General features: G+C 40.1%; 4 protein-coding genes and 1 long non-coding RNA gene across 12 annotated transcripts in view; 3 read left to right on the top strand and 2 right to left on the bottom strand.

Annotated features, from left to right (window-relative positions):
• The window catches only part of LOC135336293 (uncharacterized), an 18,287-nt gene extending 14,741 nt beyond the window's left edge, over window positions 1-3,546 (top strand). Inside the window, exon 5 of the mRNA XM_064532055.1 lies at window positions 3,529-3,546. The gene's annotated coding sequence lies outside the window, so the exon portion shown is untranslated. The remainder of the gene's footprint in view (window positions 1-3,528) is intronic.
• LOC135336294 (uncharacterized) overlaps window positions 1-3,585 on the top strand; it is a 9,356-nt gene extending 5,771 nt beyond the window's left edge. Inside the window, exons 8-9 of the mRNA XM_064532056.1 lie at window positions 2,331-2,930; window positions 3,103-3,585. Of these exons, the coding sequence (XP_064388126.1) occupies window positions 2,331-2,930; window positions 3,103-3,437 (935 nt within the window). The 3' untranslated portion in view covers window positions 3,438-3,585. The remainder of the gene's footprint in view (window positions 1-2,330; window positions 2,931-3,102) is intronic.
• LOC135335843 (uncharacterized) overlaps window positions 1-21,897 on the bottom strand; it is a gene marked incomplete in the record, with an annotated part of 743,773 nt that overhangs the window by 132,888 nt on the left and 588,988 nt on the right.
• LOC135335856 (uncharacterized) overlaps window positions 7,110-21,897 on the top strand; it is a 62,449-nt gene continuing 47,661 nt past the window's right edge. For 4 of the 8 annotated variants that reach the window (XM_064531464.1, XM_064531465.1, XM_064531463.1 and 1 more), the window contains exons 1-21: window positions 7,110-7,271; window positions 8,101-8,250; window positions 8,374-8,505; window positions 8,567-8,800; window positions 8,854-9,042; window positions 9,099-9,326; window positions 9,391-9,783; window positions 9,832-9,984; window positions 10,043-10,267; window positions 10,390-10,533; window positions 10,626-10,841; window positions 11,111-11,296; window positions 11,375-11,593; window positions 11,713-11,931; window positions 12,097-12,315; window positions 12,528-12,746; window positions 12,834-13,052; window positions 13,166-13,381; window positions 14,804-15,019; window positions 15,553-15,768; window positions 16,360-16,578. In XM_064531464.1, the coding sequence (XP_064387534.1) occupies window positions 7,220-7,271; window positions 8,101-8,250; window positions 8,374-8,505; window positions 8,567-8,800; window positions 8,854-9,042; window positions 9,099-9,326; window positions 9,391-9,783; window positions 9,832-9,984; window positions 10,043-10,267; window positions 10,390-10,533; window positions 10,626-10,841; window positions 11,111-11,296; window positions 11,375-11,593; window positions 11,713-11,931; window positions 12,097-12,315; window positions 12,528-12,746; window positions 12,834-13,052; window positions 13,166-13,381; window positions 14,804-15,019; window positions 15,553-15,768; window positions 16,360-16,578 (4,264 nt within the window). In that variant the 5' untranslated portion in view covers window positions 7,110-7,219. Of the gene's footprint in view, window positions 7,272-8,100; window positions 8,251-8,373; window positions 8,506-8,566; window positions 8,801-8,853; window positions 9,043-9,098; window positions 9,327-9,390; window positions 9,784-9,831; window positions 9,985-10,042; window positions 10,268-10,389; window positions 10,534-10,625; window positions 10,842-11,110; window positions 11,297-11,374; window positions 11,594-11,712; window positions 11,932-12,096; window positions 12,316-12,527; window positions 12,747-12,833; window positions 13,053-13,165; window positions 13,382-14,803; window positions 15,020-15,552; window positions 15,769-16,359; window positions 16,579-16,671; window positions 16,891-17,064; window positions 17,638-17,706; window positions 18,192-18,311; window positions 18,870-19,032; window positions 19,507-21,897 lie in introns of those variants that run through there. The other 4 variants (XM_064531468.1, XM_064531467.1, XM_064531466.1 and 1 more) reach the window with 4 other exon arrangements.
• Window positions 18,465-21,410, bottom strand: LOC135336165 (uncharacterized). Its single transcript, XR_010394783.1, has 2 exons — window positions 21,209-21,410; window positions 18,465-20,271 (listed from the first exon to the last, which is right to left on the bottom strand). It is a non-coding gene; the product is annotated as an uncharacterized LOC135336165 (long non-coding RNA).

Genomic DNA, 21,897 nt, shown 5'->3' with positions numbered 1-21,897 from the left:
AATGGCAGCCAACGAGCAGGAAGCTCAGGTAAAATAACTCTGATATATATAAATTAAATTATACTACACTAGGCCAGCTAGCTATGTACATATATAGTAAGCTTTCTGCTCGTTGGCTGCCATTCGACTTCAAGACCCTTGCTAAAGCTTCCTGCAGTACGTGTTCTGGGGAGGTCGTGAGTTAATTGCAGTAAGTCTTTAATCTCTGGTCTTTTTGTGTACGTGTACAGTGAGTCAACTCCTGCCACGTGGCTCTTGGTAGTTCATGCGCATGCGCAGTAAAATATGGTGACCCATTCCGGAATGGAGCAGGGACATCGAATAAAAACGGGTGAATAATTATTGGCAATACTTTGAACAATCATTGACAATAAATGATGATAATTATTGACAATAAAATTGAGCAATCATTGACAATAATGATGATAATTATTGACAATAAAATTGAGCAATCATTGACAATAATGATGATAATTATTGACAATAATTCCAACAATTATTGACAAACATGACGATATTATTGACAATGAATCAGATAATCATTGACAACAGGCAACCCAATTATTGACAACATCACGATAGTTTATTGACAATGAATCGGATAATTATTGACAATAGGCACCCAATTATTGACAAACATGACGATAGTTATTGACAATGAATCGGATAATCATTGACAATAGGTAACCCAAGTATTGACAATCACATTACATCATTGTCAACATATTTCGCCATTGACAATATTTTTCACTATTGAATAATGAAACAAATGGAGCGCCATACTTTATGCCCCGAAGCTACCAACGAAGACTCAAAATATTGTAAGACACAGCCTCATTAATAATTTTGAGAACAGATTTTCTTTATTTCGGGTTAAGATTTTTTAGAGCTAGCTAAGATGTAATGAGAAAACAGGGTTAACATGATTAGCACTTTAAATTAAGAATGTGGGTCAAAGTGGCATAAAGTTGTTAAAGCAAGCTATTCACCATCAGCGTCGTAACAAGCTAACAATTACAAGGATCTATAATTCTAACAACATTCAAACAACATTCAAGGTCAGTGCCATACAAATAACAGTGTTTGCAAAGCAGTTCTTTGACATTAATGCATAACTTGGCACACAGCAGCATAGAACACACTATGAATGACTGACTTCAAGCCTTCTAGTTTGGGGCAAAGCATGTACTTACTGGTTCCTTTCACATCTGGAGATATGCATGCAGCCTATAGCCTTAATCTCGGATCCAGACAACAGCGCTTTAGAAAATAACCCTAGACTAGCCTAGCCTCGTCCCCAACTAGGCCTGCGCCAGAGGAGGTTGGACGTGCATCATCCTTCATGTGACATTCCTAAGGTGTCTGCTTACGTTACAATATAAATTATACTGAATAACTGTAAGGCTATGTTATTATGCTCTTGCTTACTGAGCTTATAACACCTGACTAGCTAGCTGTGTCTGTTGCTTATAGTTGGCAAGGGGGCTGCGACCGATTGTATGCATGTGATCGTGTAATCAAAAATACCATTTGGACATACTGTCTTGTCTTGTAAAATTTAATTCGTAAACTAATTTCGAGGGCTAAGAAAAATGTTATTACTAATTTTAGCTAATTTACGCTAAATTAAGTACGCGCTAATAATAAAACGCAATTAAAAAATTATTAAAAAAAAAGTTTTTTTTCTTTATTTCTTTTTCTAATGTACTTTAAATTTGTACAATGTTTTGAGAGTATGCTAAGCAAGCTAGCCCTAGAAAGGCAATGATAGTAACCATTGCCTTTCCTACTGATTATGTCATATACCGTATATCTTCTAATTTATCGGACACTTCTAATTACCCCAGACACTCTTTTGGGCAATTTTCGTTGTTCTAATACAACAGACACTCCCAGTACTTTAATATTACATTTGTTCTAAATATCCGGACAATACCTTGAAAAGTTGAGTCATTCATAGACGGCAAGTAAGACTTAGAGTGCTGCAGTGAGATAGCTTTGAGTAGCTAGTTTTAGATAGCTAGTGCAAACTATTCAGTTGTACCCTGTTCTATTAAACTTAGCTAGCTCGCATGCAGCTGCTTGCTTGTTCTAAATATTCTGGACAGTTCGCATGCTCTCTGTTCCAATTATACCCGGACAATTTCCAAAATAATTATTTTTTGCTGTCCGATAAATTAGAAATATACGGTAATAATTACAGATTATAGTCTCACAGTTATAACTAGTCCAAAGCTTGGAGAATGCATCATGCACTGTTAGTATGATTGATGTATAATTATACAAGCACATTAGATAGCTGGTCATAAATTGTTGTTTTTCTTCTTCAGTTAATAATTTTGTGAATGATACGGCTATTGGAGATCCACTGATGACTGTACCTCTCAACATTGATAACAAGACATCTTTCTTTGAAGCCAGCATCAATAATAATATAGGCCCCAACGATATCATAAATCTATGCTATGAGCTTCACGGTCGCAGAGATGCTTTCGTTAACCTTGTGAGTGATGAATGCATTAGCGTGAATGTACATTACGAGCTAGTACAACCCAACGAACCACGAGAAGACATAAATATCATTGATAATATTCACGTGCGAGCCACAGATAATGTAGGAGGGTGTAGGAACATTAGAGTTGCCCTGAACGAAGGTGGTGTATGCACTGCAAGTGTTGATGGAGCAAATATTCCTGATATGTATCAGGCCAATGGGATCAGCATTCGAAGGTATACTAATCGCGTTCGTATCATGGTCCCAAATTGCGAAGATGTCAATCTGGTGATGTGGGTATTCTGTCGTCAGAGTACATTCTGGAGCACATTCCGTACTGACAACAATGGAGCAGAGCTGACGTTTCAAGCTGACATGATCAAGTTCGTGATAGCAAGAGGTTTTAATCTACGAGAAAGATCACACGGAATAATTGGTGAGTCCTACAATTTATTATTGACAAATTGTGTGTGTGACAATAATAATTATTACTTCCTTAATAGTTATAATGACCCTTCTATCTTATCTAATTATAATAATTATAACGGCATAGGTTACAGTCCATGCATTGCCTAAATTGACTCTTCTACTGTATTACATCACTACAGGCCAGTTTTGGAACATCCCAATCCTCGTGGAGCCATTCACAGGGTTCATTCGATCATCCGCATCCATTGACAATCTTTACCAAGTTACGATTGAACATCCCAATGAGAGGCGCGAATTCACTGCTTGGCTGTACCCTCTCACCTGGGAATATCGACGGGAATATTGCCTCTACACTGGGAACCAACAAGCTGGGCCCGTGTACGAGGTTGAGAGTCCTAACGACCCTGTGATTGAGGGCACGTATGCAGACTATATTGTGGATACAGCCTATGGTACTGATTTTGCTTTTACTCACTTTAACGAGAGAAGATGCAACTCCGTGGTTATTGGGTGAGAGTGTTACATTCAAGTTTGAACTAACATAACTAACAGTTAATGTATAGTGTAGATATAAAGATACTTTATCCTACTATTATACTAATTAACTCTAATAATTAGTAGCTATTCCTTTTTGTGTGTTAATTTGTGTGTGTGTTTTGTAAGAGAGAAGTTTGACTATAATTATACTAGTTATGTGAACTGTGTTGATCACTTCTGTGCATGACAAATTAGTGTTCTATAATAAGAAGTTTCTACGTGGTTTGGAAGCCCAAAAGGGCTTGTTTTAGTATCCCGGCCGTGATGTAATTCTAAAACAGTATCTAAGCCGTTATAAATTATAGTAACCATGGACCATAGATTTGACTAATAAGTAATGGTTAGATCATGGGCATGCATGCAGTATCTTTTATACAACACTTACACGTTACCACAAATTGATCTCATTGGTCAACATGTTGTTACAATAAACATACAGCCCCAGGCATGCACAGATTTCAAAGTGTTTTTCAAGCTTTTTCTGTAAGCAAACAGAAAGGAGCCATGCTTGTACTAAGACTATGTCAAAGTCTCTGACTACTCGAAGCAATTGCAAGATACAAAGCTACATGCAGTAGAAACGTAAAAAGGAACAGCTTGCAAGCTCAAGCCAAAACCCAAGTTACAACTTGATTGAGAAAACAACTTGATCTCCCCAATGACATTTATATACAGACATGCATGATTATTGTATTATAGTGTTGAGGTTGATGTCTCATGTAAGATGGATCCATAATAATTATAAATTACAGAGTCCCGCCTACGCAATAATTACATGCAGTGTTTACATGCAATGATGTCAGTGTTCGAAACCGGTGATACTGTTCGCAGATATCGCAGTTGACACTAGTCACACTTTGTTCTTGTAACTTAATAACAGCAGTAGACAACAGAAACAGCATAACATTCATAACCTAATCATAACCTAGCTTGCACAAAACTCAAGAACTTATATACAGAACACATATAACTCTAGAATGTTCTACCTAGTTCGTCAAAGTTCATTAACTAGAATAATCTAGATGTACAGTCTAAGTGAAGAGTTCACCTAATCACTACACTTGTGGTTTACCACTTGATCAATTACTTCCTCTAACAGATACGATGATACTGGTGTTCACCAGTGATTGCCAGTGTTTGCAGTGGTGCCAGTGTTTGCAGTGATACCTCAGTGTTCGCAGTGATGCCAGTGTTCGCACTGCAAACACTGGCATCACTGCAAACACTGACATCATTGTAAACACTGGTGAACACCAGTATCACCGTATCACTGGTTTCAATGTGCATCACTGTGAACACTGACATCATTGCATGTAAACACTGCATGTAATTATTGCGTAGGTGGGACTCAATGTTGAGGAACTTATGTACCCTCCATACCCACTATTCATATTCCTCATTTGCATTCTGAGCCCCACCCACACGCTAACAAGCTGTTTCTCTTGGAACGTTACTAGCTGTACACATAGTCTAATGCTTGCATAAGGTGCACATATACCTACTGTAGGCCTACCTGCACACCATTATGTTTACTCAGTCACTCTCTTGACATTATTTTAACACAGTGTATTGTATGTGTCCCCATGTAGGCCGCAACATTTGTGATTCACAGCTGAACATGCATGCACTGCTGCTGGTAGCTGTGAATAATTATTAAAGCTTCACAATAATGATAACAACATCAATTGTGTGTATAGTTCAAGTTGAACAACTTTAATAAGTCAAAGGGGGACACACTTGTTATAAACTGGTGAGTTCATACCTTCACATTGTCATTCAATAGTGAAATTCTGAGGCTGAAATGCACAGGTTTGAATGAGTTACGATTATACTGTTACTGTACAGTTACTTCGGCTAAAAGTGAAACTTCATGTGTTTAGGACTGAGTTAAACTGCATGGGTATAATTTGCATGGGGGAAGGAGTCTGTAGAGAGAGAACTATTGTTACGAAGGAATGGACCACCTTGAGATGTTATTCGAGGTTTCACAATGTCTATGACAGTGTTGTGTCACACCACTGCCACCCACACAGTTAGTGTAAACAGTGATGCTACTTTGACCACAGATTGGTCTAAGAATGCCAATATGGTGGACAAAGCAGCTGGCTAATATCTCAACTTTACTGATTCCTTTGAAATTGCCCAGCCATCTGTTTTGGGTGTGTTAGTTAGTCATTTCCAATTTGGCATCTGGTCAGAGTGTGTATAGAATTTCCATTGATGTTAGACTGTCAGGCATTAGTATTATTATTATGCTGTGCGTGCGCGAGCGCAGCAGGGGTAGAATGATTGGTGTGTGTGTGTGTGTGTGTGTGTGTGTGTGTGTGTGTGTGTGTGGGTGTCGGTTGTGTGACACAAAAATGAACTGTTTGAGCGCAATAGACACTTTCATGGACCGCTTTAACTGTTACTGAGACAGTGGTTAAAAAATAATAGGCTACTGATCTTCGAAGGCGACAACAAATTCTGTTTTAGCTTTATAGATTCACGATCATCCCCCATAATGTTAAGGTAATTATAATTATAGTAAAAGTTATTGTGTCCGTTATGTCAATGCACGTGGTGAATGCTCTAGCTACTGAGAATCTTGTTTAAGGGAGAATGAGTTTTGCTGCTTGAGAGGTGATGAATTTAGACAGCTATACTACACAATGAATACTTGGGACTATACCATCATTGTGCAGATATGGTGGCAGTATGTCAACTTTCTAACAATAAAAGGGAACCTTATTTTACTAATCATTGTGAGAAAGGTGAGCAATACCTGTTGTTGAATTGTGTTTTACTCCATGCTAATCTGCATGTGTACCTATACAATTAAGAGTGTAGCTTTTAACAACGTTTGTGTACTTAACACCTCTTAAATTGAAGGTGCAAATTGATTGATGTCGATAATAGCCAGTCTACTAGCACTGAGTCTATTGCATAGTAGTAGTCTCAGGGATGGTCCATTATAATTATTCCACCTATGCACTCTAATAATAGTCACAGTCTTATGATCAAAGAGGTTGACAAAAGTTTCCATGGAAGCTAAGCAACCTGATAAGAGTGTGTTGTTAGTAGAACTTTGACCAAAGGAATGGGTGGTGGTTTTGGACAGATGTCGTTTGCCCACATTACACAATGATAAGTTGTTTACCACTTGCCACAGGAATTGGAAGCTACCCAAGGTCACCCCATTGAGTACTATAGGCCATCTGCCTGTTGGTTTGCTCTAAGATAATGCTTCATTGTGCAACATTCTTGCACTGATTGATGTTCAATGATGATTGTATTAGGTAGCCCATGGGTGAATGCTATTGTGCGGGACAGATGGTTCGAGTAACTTTAACCTGCTTTGAAGTGTTTTCACTGCCAGTATAATAATTCAGCAGCCATTTGCATTAGTTAAAAAATACGTTGTAAGACCAGTTTGCTTTACTTATAATTATAGTCATCAGTTTTATAATAAAACACATACCCCAATTACTAATAATTAATGATGCATTTCAATTCCAATACAGTCTCGTAGCTCTGCATGTATAACATTTCATAGGTTAAAGCCAGTGTTGGTTGCTTAGATATATTGCTGTCTGACACAATGTGCCTGAGGTTAAAACTTAATTACCACAACACATGCAGTGAATGCATCATTGTGGCTTCATTTCCTGTGGTGAAGTGCAATACATGAAGGCTGTTGCATTTTAGCCATTTCCATTCCTCCTGTCAGTCATTATCTGCTCTGAGCAGGTATCACAAATTGAAAGAGTTGAGACCAAGATGGAACGTTTGCTACTGTCACTGGCTATCTTTCTCATCAGCACATCAGCTGGTATGCTTAAAGTAGCTACAGAGAGTAACCCTAATATTATAAAGTCTGAAAAAAGGCAACCTATATATATATATATATACTATGTTTGTGTGTGTGTATGTGTACTACTTGTTTAGTTTTTCATGCATGCATGTGTGTACTGCAGTTATAATAAGTAAAAGGTTAAGCTGCTCAATTATTTTCTGTATAATATTATTATATGCCTTGAGGTGTAACCGCACGATGGATATGGTAAATCTGACTGTCGATTCTAGCTGTAACTGCTTAACAGTTGCAAACTATAGAGCTCCTCTTCTATAATGACTGCAATAATTATAACACAAAGCAAACTATCTTTCACATAATTGTATAACATTCTACAACCTTTGAGTAAAACAAAACATGGCGAGAGGCATTAACATAGCTAGCGCAGTGCAGCTTGCATCACTCGTTATATATTTTGAATGTATTATTACGTGCATGTACATATCCAGTGGCGTAGCCATGCAGGGGGTGGCAAAGAGGGCAAATGCCCCCCCTTTTTCTGGATCTCTACTACTCAGCTCAGGTTAGTGTATCTGCTGAGCACCCCCTTTCTTCCGAATCTTGCTGCAGTTAGCTAGCTAGTAGGCAAACAAAACGATTTATTCCCTAAACTGTGAGCTATTCTGGTCTAAATTTAGACAGTTCTTGTTCTTTGCTAAACTAGCTTCCTCTTTGCCGATAGAACATCAGGCCAAACCCAACTAAGTAGAGAAGTTAAGTTATGACGAAAGGCGCGGCTGACAAGTTTTGCCCCTCTTCCAAAAAATCCTGACTACACTCCTGATATCGGTTACATTGCATACAGTTCAAGCCCAATTGGCATGCTTCACTGATTCTGACTGTGCTACTCCTGTTGTGGGGGGATTTTCTTCCAATGCTGAGGACTGTTGTGTCAATAATGATGCTGGAATGTCTTACACTACTAGTGATGGTGGTCAATGCTTCCAGTGCATAGGTAAGTGTGAATAGCTAGAATATTTATCAAAGTTTTGCTTTACATTCACAAACATATAATAATGCATACTGTCCATATAATTATACTGGTGTGTATAGTGATTGTATCTATAATTATTTGCAGTGTACGGCTTTGGCTCGGACACCTTCACTAATCCAGAGGCCCAATTTCCTTATAATGTTCCGTTTGCATACTTCAAGGGTCCATCTAATGCACAGCTTAGGATGGCCATTGACTACAATGGGGAAGGAACAGGTATTGTTATAGTAATAGAAATAGATAATGGAGTTTATGTTGCTTACTTCCACACTAACAGCTTCAGAGGAGGAGTTTGGTATAGGTCAGAGTGTTGTTTCTCTACCTCTCAACCCTGGCGGAACTACCTCCATCACCTTCCAAGCAGACAGAGTGGCATTGGAACCAGATGAGACTTTTGTGTTGGAGTTGGCACTGCTTAATGTGGCCAATGCTAACCGAGCACTTTTTGATTCATCTTTGCCAAATGTTTTCTTTCGGAGTAGGCAGGAGTTCATTATACAGGATAGCACAGGTAACCAAAATTATGCAAATTATATACGCAAATCAAATTAATTTTATTATTAGCCCTCGTTTTTCGGCTGAGAGAAAGCGACAGAGTTGTGGATGAGGGTAGAAGAGAGATCGCCGTTGAGGTGACAGTGTCCAATGAGGTAGAACTGGCCTCCGATATCTCACTAGTTCTGACACCCATGATCGCTACTGAAGATTTTAGACCTCTACCAACTACCAGACCATTTGCAAGAGCTAACACTAGTAAGCTGTAAGGTTTCTTTGTAATTCAATAATCATTATTATCACTCTGACTGTAGTTGAAGGCAGGATAGATTTCTTTACTACACCCATCACACTGAATTTTACTGCTGGTGGAGAGATTCTTTTGGCTGGAGATGTACTGATATATGATGATCTAATTGACGAAGCCTTGGAGTATTTTGTGGTTACTTTAACTTTTCAAGATCCAGATAATGTGCCACCATTAGCTTCAATTGAAAGCAATGGCGGCGATATAATTCGCATCGACATTATAGACAACGATGGTGGGTTAAAGCATATTATGTAGATGAGTTAATAACAAATTAATGCAATCATGTACACATGCAGATATCTTTATTGGATTTGCCCTACCAAATACAACATATCCAGAGGTAGAAGCTACTCCTAACATTCAAATTATCAAAGGAGCAGGCAATGTCACTGAACAAACCATCAGCTTTGTGGTTAATTTGTTCCAAACTGCTCCAGAGGGACTTGGAACTGCAACTCCCTCAGCTGGCGGAGAGGACAATGATTTCTTTATTCCATCATCAACTTTGCGATCAATAGAACCAGAGGAGAATAATGTGTTTGTAGATTTTGATATATTTGCGGACGAACTGCCTGAGATAACAGAAGCTGCTCAACTCAGACTAAGTCTACCCACTGATGGAATGTTCCCAGGGTTTGAGACCCTCCCCCAATATCCCGAATTCTTCATCATTATTGAAGATGATGACCGTGAGTTATAACTAATATAATTAGTAGTAATTAATACTAACCTTTCAGGATTCCGCATTGGCTTCGAGCGAACCTCGTACATAGTTAACGAAGGAATTGGAACGCAGGAAGTGTGCGTGGTAATGTTTGAACCTCCAGAAAACACTCCATTAGGAACATTAACCGTCAGTATTGGAGTTGAAACTGTACGAGGCACAGCAGGTATAGTTTGTGAGATGCATACTACATTGCTGTGTATTGCATTCTGTTTGATTCACAGATGGAGATGACTATACGGAAGTGACCGGAGCCCGTTTCGCCTATTTTTTGTTCTTTAGTGATACTAGTCGTCGAAGTTGCTTCATGGTTGAGATAACAGAGGACAACCGTTACGAATTTGAAGAGCAGTTTTCTCTGCGATTTATTGAACTTGAAGGCACTAGTTTACCTGACAACCTTGTGCTCGATCCAGCTCGCAGTAACATCACAATTTTGGACGATACCGGTAAATTGTAGTGGTGATTCCTTGGTTTTATTATTGCTAATCATTACATGTACGTACAGAGGTGACAGTTGGATACAATCATGTACACACAATACATTACTATAATTACTTAACCCATACAGAGGTGACTGTTGGTTTTATCAACCCGCCATACTCTGCCAGGGAGGACGAAGGACCAATGATATTCACTGTGGGAGTAACTAGTGGCCATATATTAGACAGAGATATTGAGTTGTCCTTCTCAACTGTGGACGGTTTGATAGCAGGTAAGAGTCTTGATGCACACGTTTACCTTTACCACCCACCCACTCACACACACACACACACACACACACATCACACACACCCACACACACAGATTTTGCTGCTATGGCTGGTGTGGACTACACTTCGATTATGAACATGCCAATCATTCTGAGCGCAGGCATGCAAACCATACAGATCGCAGTTGAATTGATCAATGATACAATATTTGAGAATAATGAAATGTTTCAAGGTACACTAACCATCATTAGTGGGGAGAGAGTGTCCCTGAGTCCAGGCACTGCCAACGCTACCATCATCGAGGACGAAGGTATGTACATGTATATACACACTATGCTGTAATTTTAGCTACTCATACAGTAGAGGCAAAATTTAAGTTTCTGTTTCGTTTGCGTAGTACGCAGATTTGCGCCTACAGTCATACTTCGCTGTGGTTTCATGGTTATACTCACAACATGTAGCAATTGCCAGTAGTTCAATGACACAGCCAGTTTGACTGGTGTTTGAGAGGACGTGTGCTCAAACTTGGGGATGCAGATTTTTTTGCAAGTGATATACAACATTTTTTTTCTCCCGTAGTTGTTTGTCAAGAGTTGGAATTGCTTGTTAATGGTCGTATTGAGTACTCACCTGACACGATGGCTCCATACCTCGAGGGAACTAACGCTGAGCACATCTGTTTCCCTGGGTTCGTTCTTATCGGAAATGTGATCAGAGTTTGTCAGAGTGACAGCACTTTCAGTGGAGTACCACCAACGTGTCAACGTAAGTTATTACTTCACTAGTGAGATGAAAGCTGCAAACTTGCATTCTAAGAATACTGACAATCTTTGTCCGATGCAGCCATTCTGTGTAATCCCCTCGATGGAATTGAGAATGGAGTCATCACCTACGCTCCCGACACCACACCTAACTATGATCTGAGCACTGTGGCTACTTATGCCTGTGACGCTGGGTATTTTCTTGACCTCTCCCTAGGGGGATCTGAGACTAGAACTTGTGTGGATGATGAGGACAATGATGCAGAGGGAGTGTTTAGTGGACAAGCTCCAATATGTATCCGTAAGTTGTCAGCTTTTAAAAAGACAACATGCAATTTAGTCTGGTATCCATATATAATAGTTTACTACTGCAATTTTCCCACTGTACAGCTATTATTGTTAACTCTTCTGTACACACAGCTATTGAGTGTCTTCCCCTCGACCCTATTATCAATGGAGTTATCACCTACGCTATCGACACCACACCTAACTATGACCTGGGCACTGTGGCCTTTCACGTCTGTAACCCTGGGTTTTTTCTGGACCTCTCCCAAGGGGGATCTACCTTTAGAACTTGTGTGGATGATGATGGACTGGATGCTATTGGAGAGTTTGATAACCAAGCTCCAACATGTATCCGTAAGTCATATAATTATATACATTTATTTACTGATTATGGGATGGTGGCCAGTATGGCTATCCGTAGGTCAAGGTTTATTTGTGCGTAGTTATTGTGTTCTTAATTTATGAAGCTGTACTTGTTAAGTAACCTTGCCATTGCATTGTACATTTTACCATTCACAGCCATTGAGTGTCCTCCCCTCGACCCTATTACCAATGGAGTCATCACCTACGCTCCCGACACCACATCTAACTATGATCTGGACACCGTGGCTACTTATGAGTGTGACGCTGGGTTTTTTCTGGACCTCTCTCTAGGGGGATCTGAGATGAGAACTTGTGTGGATGATGATGGACTGGATGCTATTGGAGAGTTTGATAACCAAGCTCCAAGATGTATTCGTAAGTCATACATACGTATACATTACTGAATAATTTCATTGCCAGTCATTGCCAGCTTTCAAGACTGCCCAATAAGGTTAACAGTGATGGTGGTATCTGTAGGTCAAGGTTCATTTGTGCGTAGTTATTGTGTTCTTAATTTATGAAGCTGCACTTGTTAAGTAACCTTGCTATTGCATTTTACATTTACCATTTACAGTTTGTTTTTACAGCAATTGAGTGTCTTCCCCTCGACCCTATTACCAATGGAGCCATCACCTACGCTCCCGACATCGCATTTAACTATGATCTGGACACTGTGGCTACTTATGAGTGTGACGCTGGGTTTTTTCTGGACCTCTCCCTAGGGGGATCTATGACTAGAACTTGTGTGGATGATGAGGATAATGATGCAGAGGGAGTGTTTAGTGGACAGGCTCCAAGATGTATCCGTAAGTGAGATATGTCCCTATAAAAATTATTATAATTTATACCTCCACTGCATTTTTTGGATAACATTATGGCTAACTATTGTACAGTCATTCAGTGTTCTCCTCTAACGGCCATTACCAATGGAGTCATCACCTATGCTCCCGACATCACACCTAACTATGATCTGGGCACTGTGGCTACTTATGACTGTGACACTGGGTTTGCTCTGGACCTCTCCCTAGGGGGATCTATGACTAGAACTTGTTTTGATGATTTGGACAATGATGCAGAGGGAGTATTTAGTGGACAAGCACCAAGATGTATCCGTAAGTATAATTGTCCAGATTGAGATTAATTGCAGATGCCCTAGCTTTAAATGTACGTAGCATAATAATTTGTTGTGGGATTTCATTTGACGTGTTCTTTATTCTTAATACAGCTATTGAGTGTCGTGTTCTGCCCGTTTTCACCAATGGAATGATCGTCTATGCTACAGACGTGACCCCTAACTTTGAGCTCGGTACTACAGCAACTTATAGCTGCAATGAGGGCTACACTTTAGATACCTCCATTGGTGTTGAAGTGAGGACGTGTATTGACGATGGAGACAATGATGCTGTGGGAGTGTTTAGTGACCAGGAGCCTGCTTGTGTTCGTAAGTACTGCAGCTTATAGATCTCTATCATCAGAACATACAATATAATTATGAGACACCCAATTTATTTTTGAAATTGGGATACATAATTATAAGTATAGGATATACCACACCTAAGAGGAGGATATGCACCCATATCCTCCGCTACCGTGGTTACTCTGATGCGTAGCCGGGGGATATGTAACCATGGTAGCGGAGGATATATGGGTACATATCCTCCGAGTAGGTGTGGCATATCTGACTTATACCACCCGACCGCCAGTGGCGTAGCCAGGATTTTGAGAAGTATACAAATCGGTTGTTGAGTAGGGCCAGAGCAGGCGTTGAATAACATCCAAAAAAAGGTCATCACTTTCCCTCAGCAATCAGCATGCGCATTAGATGGCCCTGCCCACATTCCATTGAATGACATCATTCTAGTAACTATATATGCATGCGTACAGTGCAGAATAGATTGACAGATCACAGTGATTCAAGCTTATCGTAAGATCTCAATTTAAAGCGACACTTTTTAATAATTACGAAGCCAGAGGTCGCATCTTTTGGAGGTTGAAAAATTATATTGAAGTCCTGGTGTCGCATATTTAGAGGGTCGCATCTAATTGGAGGTAACTTTACAGAGTCTACTTGCCTCGATTTTAGGTCGCTTAAAAACACTGATTTTCCAGTGGGCTACAATCGAGGCTAGGGAGTGGCTACATTTACCTCTATTTAGAACGCGACATTAAAAAATAATTGTCAATGCAGCTGTCGCTACTTTTAGAGGTCAGAAAATTGCTGAAGCTCCTGGGTGTTGCATATTTGGAGGGTCGCCTTAAATCGAGGTCTTATGGTAGTTGGAGTTGATGGAGCACAAAAGGGGGGGCTCTAGCCCCGTCAGCCCCCCTCTACCTACGCCACTGACCGCAGCACTATAAAAGGATCTCCCCCTAGCAACAATTCAATCCACGATGCAGACTGCAAAAAGAACAAGACTATGCCGAATTTTGCAGCCGTCAAAGAGCTAGTTGAGCAACATGTCGACTCCTACAGATGCTCAAGAGCTTCCTTGGCCCAAGTGTTGACCATTTGACGTCCCTTACTGGAGTTGCAAGCTCTTCTTCGAAAAAATGTATCTAAATCGCACCCATGGACCCATGGAAGCTTAGCCATCTTGTTGGAGAGCACCTTCCCTGTTTCTGCCGTCGCTTTGAGTCTTAGTACCGTCAAGCATGGCTCTTTTCTCTTTGCTTACTTTCTTGAACAACTAAAAAACAACTTGAAAAACTGTGCATGCCTGGGCTGTATGCTAATATTCTATATATCCTACAGCTGTTGACCAATGAGATCAATTAGTGGTGACATAAGTGTGGTATAATTTATGAGATCCCAGAATAACTAACAAAAAAGACTGTATGATCCTTCAAAAAATATTGTTTACAGGCATTCAGTGCACCCCTCTACCTGGCATACCAAATGGCAGGATTGAATATGGTCCAGACATGACTCCTAACTACATGCTTGGAACAACTGCCACTTACATTTGCAATGACGGGTTTTTCTTGGACTTATCTGTCGGAAATGAGGTCAGAACTTGTGAAGATGATAATGGATTGGACGATCTAGGAGAGTTCACTGGCTCACAACCAACCTGTGTCCGTAAGTACTGTCTTATTATCATCTGTCTCAAACTAGCTGTCGATTTTTGTCAGGATTTTGGAACTCCATGCATGTATGGTGGCCAAATAATTGTCTATCTTAAAACGTCTCTTTCTAAGCTTTCAGAAAGTCATAAAATCGTTGAAATTGGATCCAGTTATGGCAGCTTGAAGAGTAACTGAACCATTGATTAAACCATGGGGAGGGGGTGGGTTGAACAGCCATAACTATGTGGTCCAATGTCAACAATTTTCTGATTTTAGCATTGGTGTATAATTATATAGCCTCATGTACGTCTGACTTTATGTACACCTACTCATAGTCTCTTAAGGTTTACCCGAGCGGGTAAACCTTAAGAGGCTATGACTCACCTAAAGATCACAACGGGGGGCACAATAATTGTTTAGTGGACAAGCACCAGCATGTATCCGTAAGTTGTCAGAATTTAGTTGGTAATCAATATAATGGTTTACTACTGCAATTTTCCCATTGTATCGCTATTATTATTATTATTAACTCTTCTGTACACACAGCCATCGAGTGTCTTCTTCTACCGACCTTTACTAATGGCATGATCTCCTACTCTCCCGATATCTCCCCTAATTTTGATCTGGGAACTGATGCAACCTACACTTGTGATGCTGGGTTCTTTCTTGATGTAACTGCGGCTAGTCAAGTACGAACATGTATTGACGATAATGGAATGGATGCGATTGGAGTGTGGAGTGGTCAGGAGCCAAGCTGTATCCGTAAGTTATCCATCATGAACTTCTTGGAATATTCTTGCCGCTATTTTATGTACCGTATAATAGCGGGTAATTTTCGTTAGTGCAAATTTTCGTACGAACAATCTCATTTAAATATTCAGACCACTTGGCAAGAGGTGAGCACCAATCCATAAACTAATAACTTGGGCCCAAATACAAGGCGATGTAAAGCCACCACCCGTTCAGTAGCGTGCCAAGGCGTGTGAAGCCACGCTACCCGAACGGGTAAACTTTAAGAGGCTATGCCTCACCTAAAGATCACAACGAGGGGCACAATAAATGCTGTGCTCAAGCCCGAGCTGGTAGTGTGAGAAAAGGGATACCCCCGTATTAATCCCAAGAGTAGTTGCCCTGGCTGCCATTAACCATTGTTTGGTGCTAACACACAAAACCTACATTTTCTTACAACTCAGAATAGTGACGTTGAGTCTAGAATAATTTCGTAGTTTTAATTTTCGTATGATGCTCTTCAATATGAAATCTACGAAAATTTCCACAATACAAAAATAACCCGCTAGTACTGTTAGTGCAAGTACATACTGCTTACACTTGTTCTCTTTTCTGTACACACAGCTGTTGAGTGTTCTCCTCTAACGACCATTGCCAACGGATTCATCACCTACGCTCCCGACACCACATTTAACTATGATCTGGGCACTGTGGCTACTTACGACTGTAATGCTGGGTTTGTTCTGGACCTCTCTCTAGGGGGATCTGTGACTAGAACTTGTTTTGATGATTTGGACAATGATGCAGAGGGAGTGTTTAGTGGGCAAGCGCCAGCATGTATCCGTAAGTTGTCAGCTTATTCTAATTATTTATTCGCTCAATGCATGTACTTACATAATTACAGGATTGTATGACCATGAAATTATTCCTATGCAGCCATTGAGTGTCTTCCCCTTGAACAAGTTACCAATGGTATGATCACCTACGCTCCCGACACCACGTCTAACTATGACCTGGGCACCGTGGCCACTTACACTTGCAATGACGGCTTTAGGCTGGATATTACCCAGGGAGGATCTGAGACGAGAACCTGTATTGACGATTTGAACGGCGATGCTGTGGGAGTGTTCACTAACCTGCCTCCAAGATGTGTCCGTAAGTGATAGTATGACAAATGTTGTTTATAATAGCTATTATAATTATACGAGTACATTATATTATATACCAGTACAACACATCATTTCCCTTGCACAGTACCACATGGACATTTACATACCTTGTACATGCACATAGACGCGCACGCGCGCACACGCACACACACACACGCAGTTATCAACGTCGTTCGAGTCAACGACACTGTGATTGGAGACCCCCTGATGACCGTTCCCCTCTATGTTCAAAACAAGTCAGCTATAATGCCACTGGGGGAAGACGATCTTATTCATCTCTGTTTCGAAGTTCATGGCAGTTCAGACGCTTACTTTAACCTTGTGAGTGACGATTGCGTCAGTGTTAATGCTCACTACCAACAAATTGCCGCTGGGGAAGATATAAACATTGTTGATGATATTTCAGTTCGAGCAGTTGATAGCAACGGGTCTTGTCACAATATCGAAGTGTTGCTGGATCAGTGTACGGCTACAGTGGACGGTGTGGTGATTAATGATATGTATTCGATGAACGATATTATGGTGAGAAAGTATCCTTCCAGAGTGCGTATAGCTGTTCCAAACTGCGGCTCTACTAGAGGATTGGTCATGTGGGTCATGTGTCAGACGCAAACTTTCTGGAGCACCAATCGTACTAACGCTGATGGAACCGAATTCACTTTCCAAGGAGAGGCAATTCGTTTTGTGGTTGCCCGCGGACTGAATCTCCGTGAAGAATCACACGGTATTCTCGGTGAGTTATTGTATAATCATACGTAGATTGTGATCACTGATTACATTATATTTTTACTCATTTCCACAGGCCAATTCTGGAATATCCCTATCCAAGTGGTGCCTTATAACGGACCTTTCACAGAGCCTCAAGTCGAAGATGACGTTGCCACCTTCAGCGTAATTATCAATTCCCCAGGCGATTCCCCTAGGCAATTTATTGCCTGGTTGCGATTCCCTAGCTGGGAATACGAAAGACGAATGTATTGTCTGTATGCCGGAGATGGGCACGCTGGTAGTGTGTACGAGGTGCCGGCTGGTCCTGCTAATGGACCAGTGATCGAGGGAATTTACACCGACTATATTGTTTCCGGACAGTTCGAAACCGATTTCGCGTACAATCAATTCGATTCTAATATGTGTTTGTAGTTGAACCTTTCAATTTACTGTTTAACATTTTTCCGATGGTAAAACTTGTAGTTATGTACTAGAACTTTTTATAGCTAGTCTATAATAGTATTATTGAATTACGTATGCTGTGTGGTGTGTGCTTCAATGATATTGCTTTCTCCTAAATCGTACTGGCGCAGGCGCTTGTGCATCTCTTTATAATATTTGTGCACTGTGTGTATACGATTGTATGGTAGTCATGATCCACACACTATATATGTATATATTTCTCATGCATTTCTACAGTTACCTTGATGACAGTCAACGATACCGTATCTGGAGACCCTCTCTTCTCCGTGCCACTAAACGTGCCCGACAAGACTTTGATCATGAATGTTGGAGAGAACGACCCTATTAATCTATGCTTTGAGGTGCACGGTGACGACGGTGGTTTGTTCAATCTTGTCAGTGACGCTTGTGTCAGCGTGAACGCTCGCTATGCTAGAGTTATACCAAATGAGGATATCAACATCGTTGACGCCATATACGTGCGAGCTACAGATGCAAATGGAAATTGTAGGAATATTGAAGTTTCCCTGGACCAGTGCAGTGCATCTATTGATAACGTCACTGTTACGGATTACATAAATGCTGGAATAACCGTTCGAAGGTTCCGTAGTCGTGTGAGGATCGTGGTTCCCAACTGTGCCGATATCGATCTTGTGATGTGGGTGTCATGTCTGAACACAACCTTCTGGAGCAGAGCAAGCACTGACGAGAATGAAATCATTTTCCACGCTAATAATATTCGGTTCGTGATTGCTAGAGGACTGGACCTTGCTGAACGGTCGCACGGATTGCTGGGTGAGTAGGAATTATAGTATCTATGTATAGTTATATAGGTATAATTATAGGGGTATAGAAAGATGGTAATCTACAGTCATGTGGGTGATTTACGATGTGTAAAAGTGTTGATTGATGCTGATATGTTTCCGATAGTACAATAATTATTATTTTTATTGTGCAGGTCAATTCTGGAACGTCCCTATCCAAGTACAGCCCTACACTGGACCTGTGCAGGATGGAGTCAACAGCGACGGCTACTATGTCGTAACCACCAACCATCCCAACGAGCCACAGCGATCTTTTGTCGGCTGGCTCTGGCCTCTAACCTGGGAGCACAAGATGGAGTACTGTCTCTATGCTGGACAAAACCAGGCCGCTCCTCTGTACGAGATCCTCGACGATACAGTCAACAGTCCAGTGATATTCGGGGAGTACACTGACTACAGAGTGGAAACACCGTACGCCACTGACTTCAGCTACAGCCATTTCGAGGAGTCCAGATGTGCAGCCTAACACAACTTTTGTGCAATAATTGTGTGTATAGATTTAGTCGAAAAACTACAGAATTAACATTAAGTTTGTACATGAGTGAATGTGAGTAATGCTATAATTATTCTGATGAACGTTTGAATCATTATTATAAAATTGTTCTTGATGATGTGAGTGTATGGTTAGCTATTCAGTTAAATAAAATTTATAAGTATTATAATTATTGTTTGTCAAGATCTGTTAGTCCATATAATTTGCATTTCATGGCGCTTTACGGTACACGCAGTGAGTAGACAGCAAATATTGACGTAGATCAAACGTTTATTTAGTATTGTCTATACGTAACATGCACTGTTTGGTTATACCTACAGGCTCCACCAGAGCATGATGTGTTGATACAGGGCAATGCTAAAACAACCCATTAGCCAACACAAATAATTTTGCAAGAAAGCATTATGTTATTTTGGTCCTCTGATAAACCATATTCTTATTCTTATCCCATAATTATATAAAGTGACTAACACAGTAGATCTAGCTACTGAAAGCTTTAACTTCCTGCACATGACAAATACCTGGTATATAGAATAGTTATGGATAGAGCTGCTTTCACAGTAGAAATCTAGATAGATAGTGTATACAGCAGGGAAAAAAGCAAACCAGAATGGGAGTTTCAAATCAGCTCCTACTGACATTGCTCACCTTGCTCATTTCCACTTCTGCTGGTAAGACATGCTCAATAGCTATAGATCTATATCTATTATATCTTTGCAGCTCAGGCTCAATTCAGAGGATGCTTCACTGATCCTGACTGTACTGCTGCTTTGGCACCTTCTTCCAATGCTGAAGACTGTTGTGTCAATAATAATGAAGGACTGTATTACGATGATGGTGGTCAATGCTTCCAGTGCATAGGTCAGTGTCAATTTTTGGCCTGGAATGTTATACAGCAGATTTTATACAACCATCCACGTGGGTGTTAAAAGTGCTGATTCAGCACTTACTGTTCGAAAGTTTATTGTTTGTTTTGAGTAGCGTGAAGTAATTTTAGTGTTGCTTATGTTCACTACATACTAAATAGGACATACTAAAGCTGATGGGAAGCTCGATATTAGCTAATTAAAGCGGCAAGTACCTCGGTTCGGGGATGCATTACTTTTTTCGAAATTCCAACTATCGCACACTTTTGTTTTCTGGATTATTACTTCATCATTGCAAGAGCTACGACGTTGCTATTCAACCCAGCTTGTTCCTAAGGCATGTAAGTCGGCTTGTGTAGGGTCAGATTCTGCATAACGCTGTTTGTTTTTGCTTACCGTGGTGCTAAATCGTTCGAAAATACGTGTAGTTCGAAGTTCTATTGTTTACTCTACTGTATATATTATAGCTAGAAATTTATGGGGCCCAAAATTCTGCCAATAGCTGTAAAAAAGACCTTCTGCGGATAATATTAAACTTTCAACTGTTAAATTAGGCGTGGTTAATAAGCATTTGTGTATAATATTTCTGATTCATTCGCAGAATTCGCAGAATTTTTGGGCCGCAGAAATTTCTAGCTATACGGTATTAGTTTTGCAACCGTTGAGCAGTTACAGCTGGAATCGACACACACATGCACACATGCAGTCAGCTTTACTGTATCCCTCGTACATGCAGCTATATGGCTCAAGGCATAAGATAATTGAGTGGCTGAGCAGCTTAACCTATTGCTTATTGTATAACTGCATGCAGTATACACAAGCATGCATGGGATTAAACAAGCAATTACTTAGTACACACACAAAAACATAGTTATTCTATAATTATAGGTTGCCTTTTTTCAAACTCCATGAAATACTTCTATCTATTGTATATAGCTACTTTGAGCATACCAACTGATGTGCTGATGTAAAAGATAGCCAGTGACAGTAGCAAACGTTCCATCTTGGCCTCAACTCTTGTGATACCTGCTCAGAGCAGATAATGACTGACTGAAGGGATGGAAATGACTAAAATGCATGACAGCCTACCACAGGAAATGAAGCCATAATGATGCATGTTCCTGTTTTGTGGTAAAGTTATAGCCTTATATATATATATTGTGTCACAAGAGGAGCCTTCTGAAAGCTGGAATACAAAGCAACACACTAAACTGGTTTCAAGCTTTCTTGACTAAAAGAAAACAAGAGACAACTGTACATCAAACTGGACAAATGTATCATCAGGAGTTCCCCAAGGATCAATCCTTAGCCCCTTAAAAATGTACATTAATGCAAAAAACATGAAATCAAGGACTATATAATTATTAGTCTCATGAATCAGCCGCCCTTCTTTGGACGGCTGATTCATGAGACAACCTGAGTATAGGATATTATTATATTCGAAGATTATTTTACAAACTATTGACACAGAATGTGGATTATCTGGTTTTGTCTGGCTACCTTTGAATCCATGTTATTCAATGTCTACTTTTTCGAAACGGTGTGCATTAAACAATAATTATTGCAATTAACTTTTAAAGCACACTCACTCTTACATGTAGATTAAGTTATATAGCATGGTCATGTGACTACTTTTAGCT

Source organism: Halichondria panicea, chromosome 5 (genome assembly GCF_963675165.1).
Source record: "Halichondria panicea chromosome 5, odHalPani1.1, whole genome shotgun sequence".
Classification (NCBI taxonomy): Eukaryota; Metazoa; Porifera; class Demospongiae; order Suberitida; family Halichondriidae; genus Halichondria; species Halichondria panicea.
Note: the sequence above shows the minus strand (reverse complement) of the source record. Positions and strands in the feature narration are given on the sequence as shown.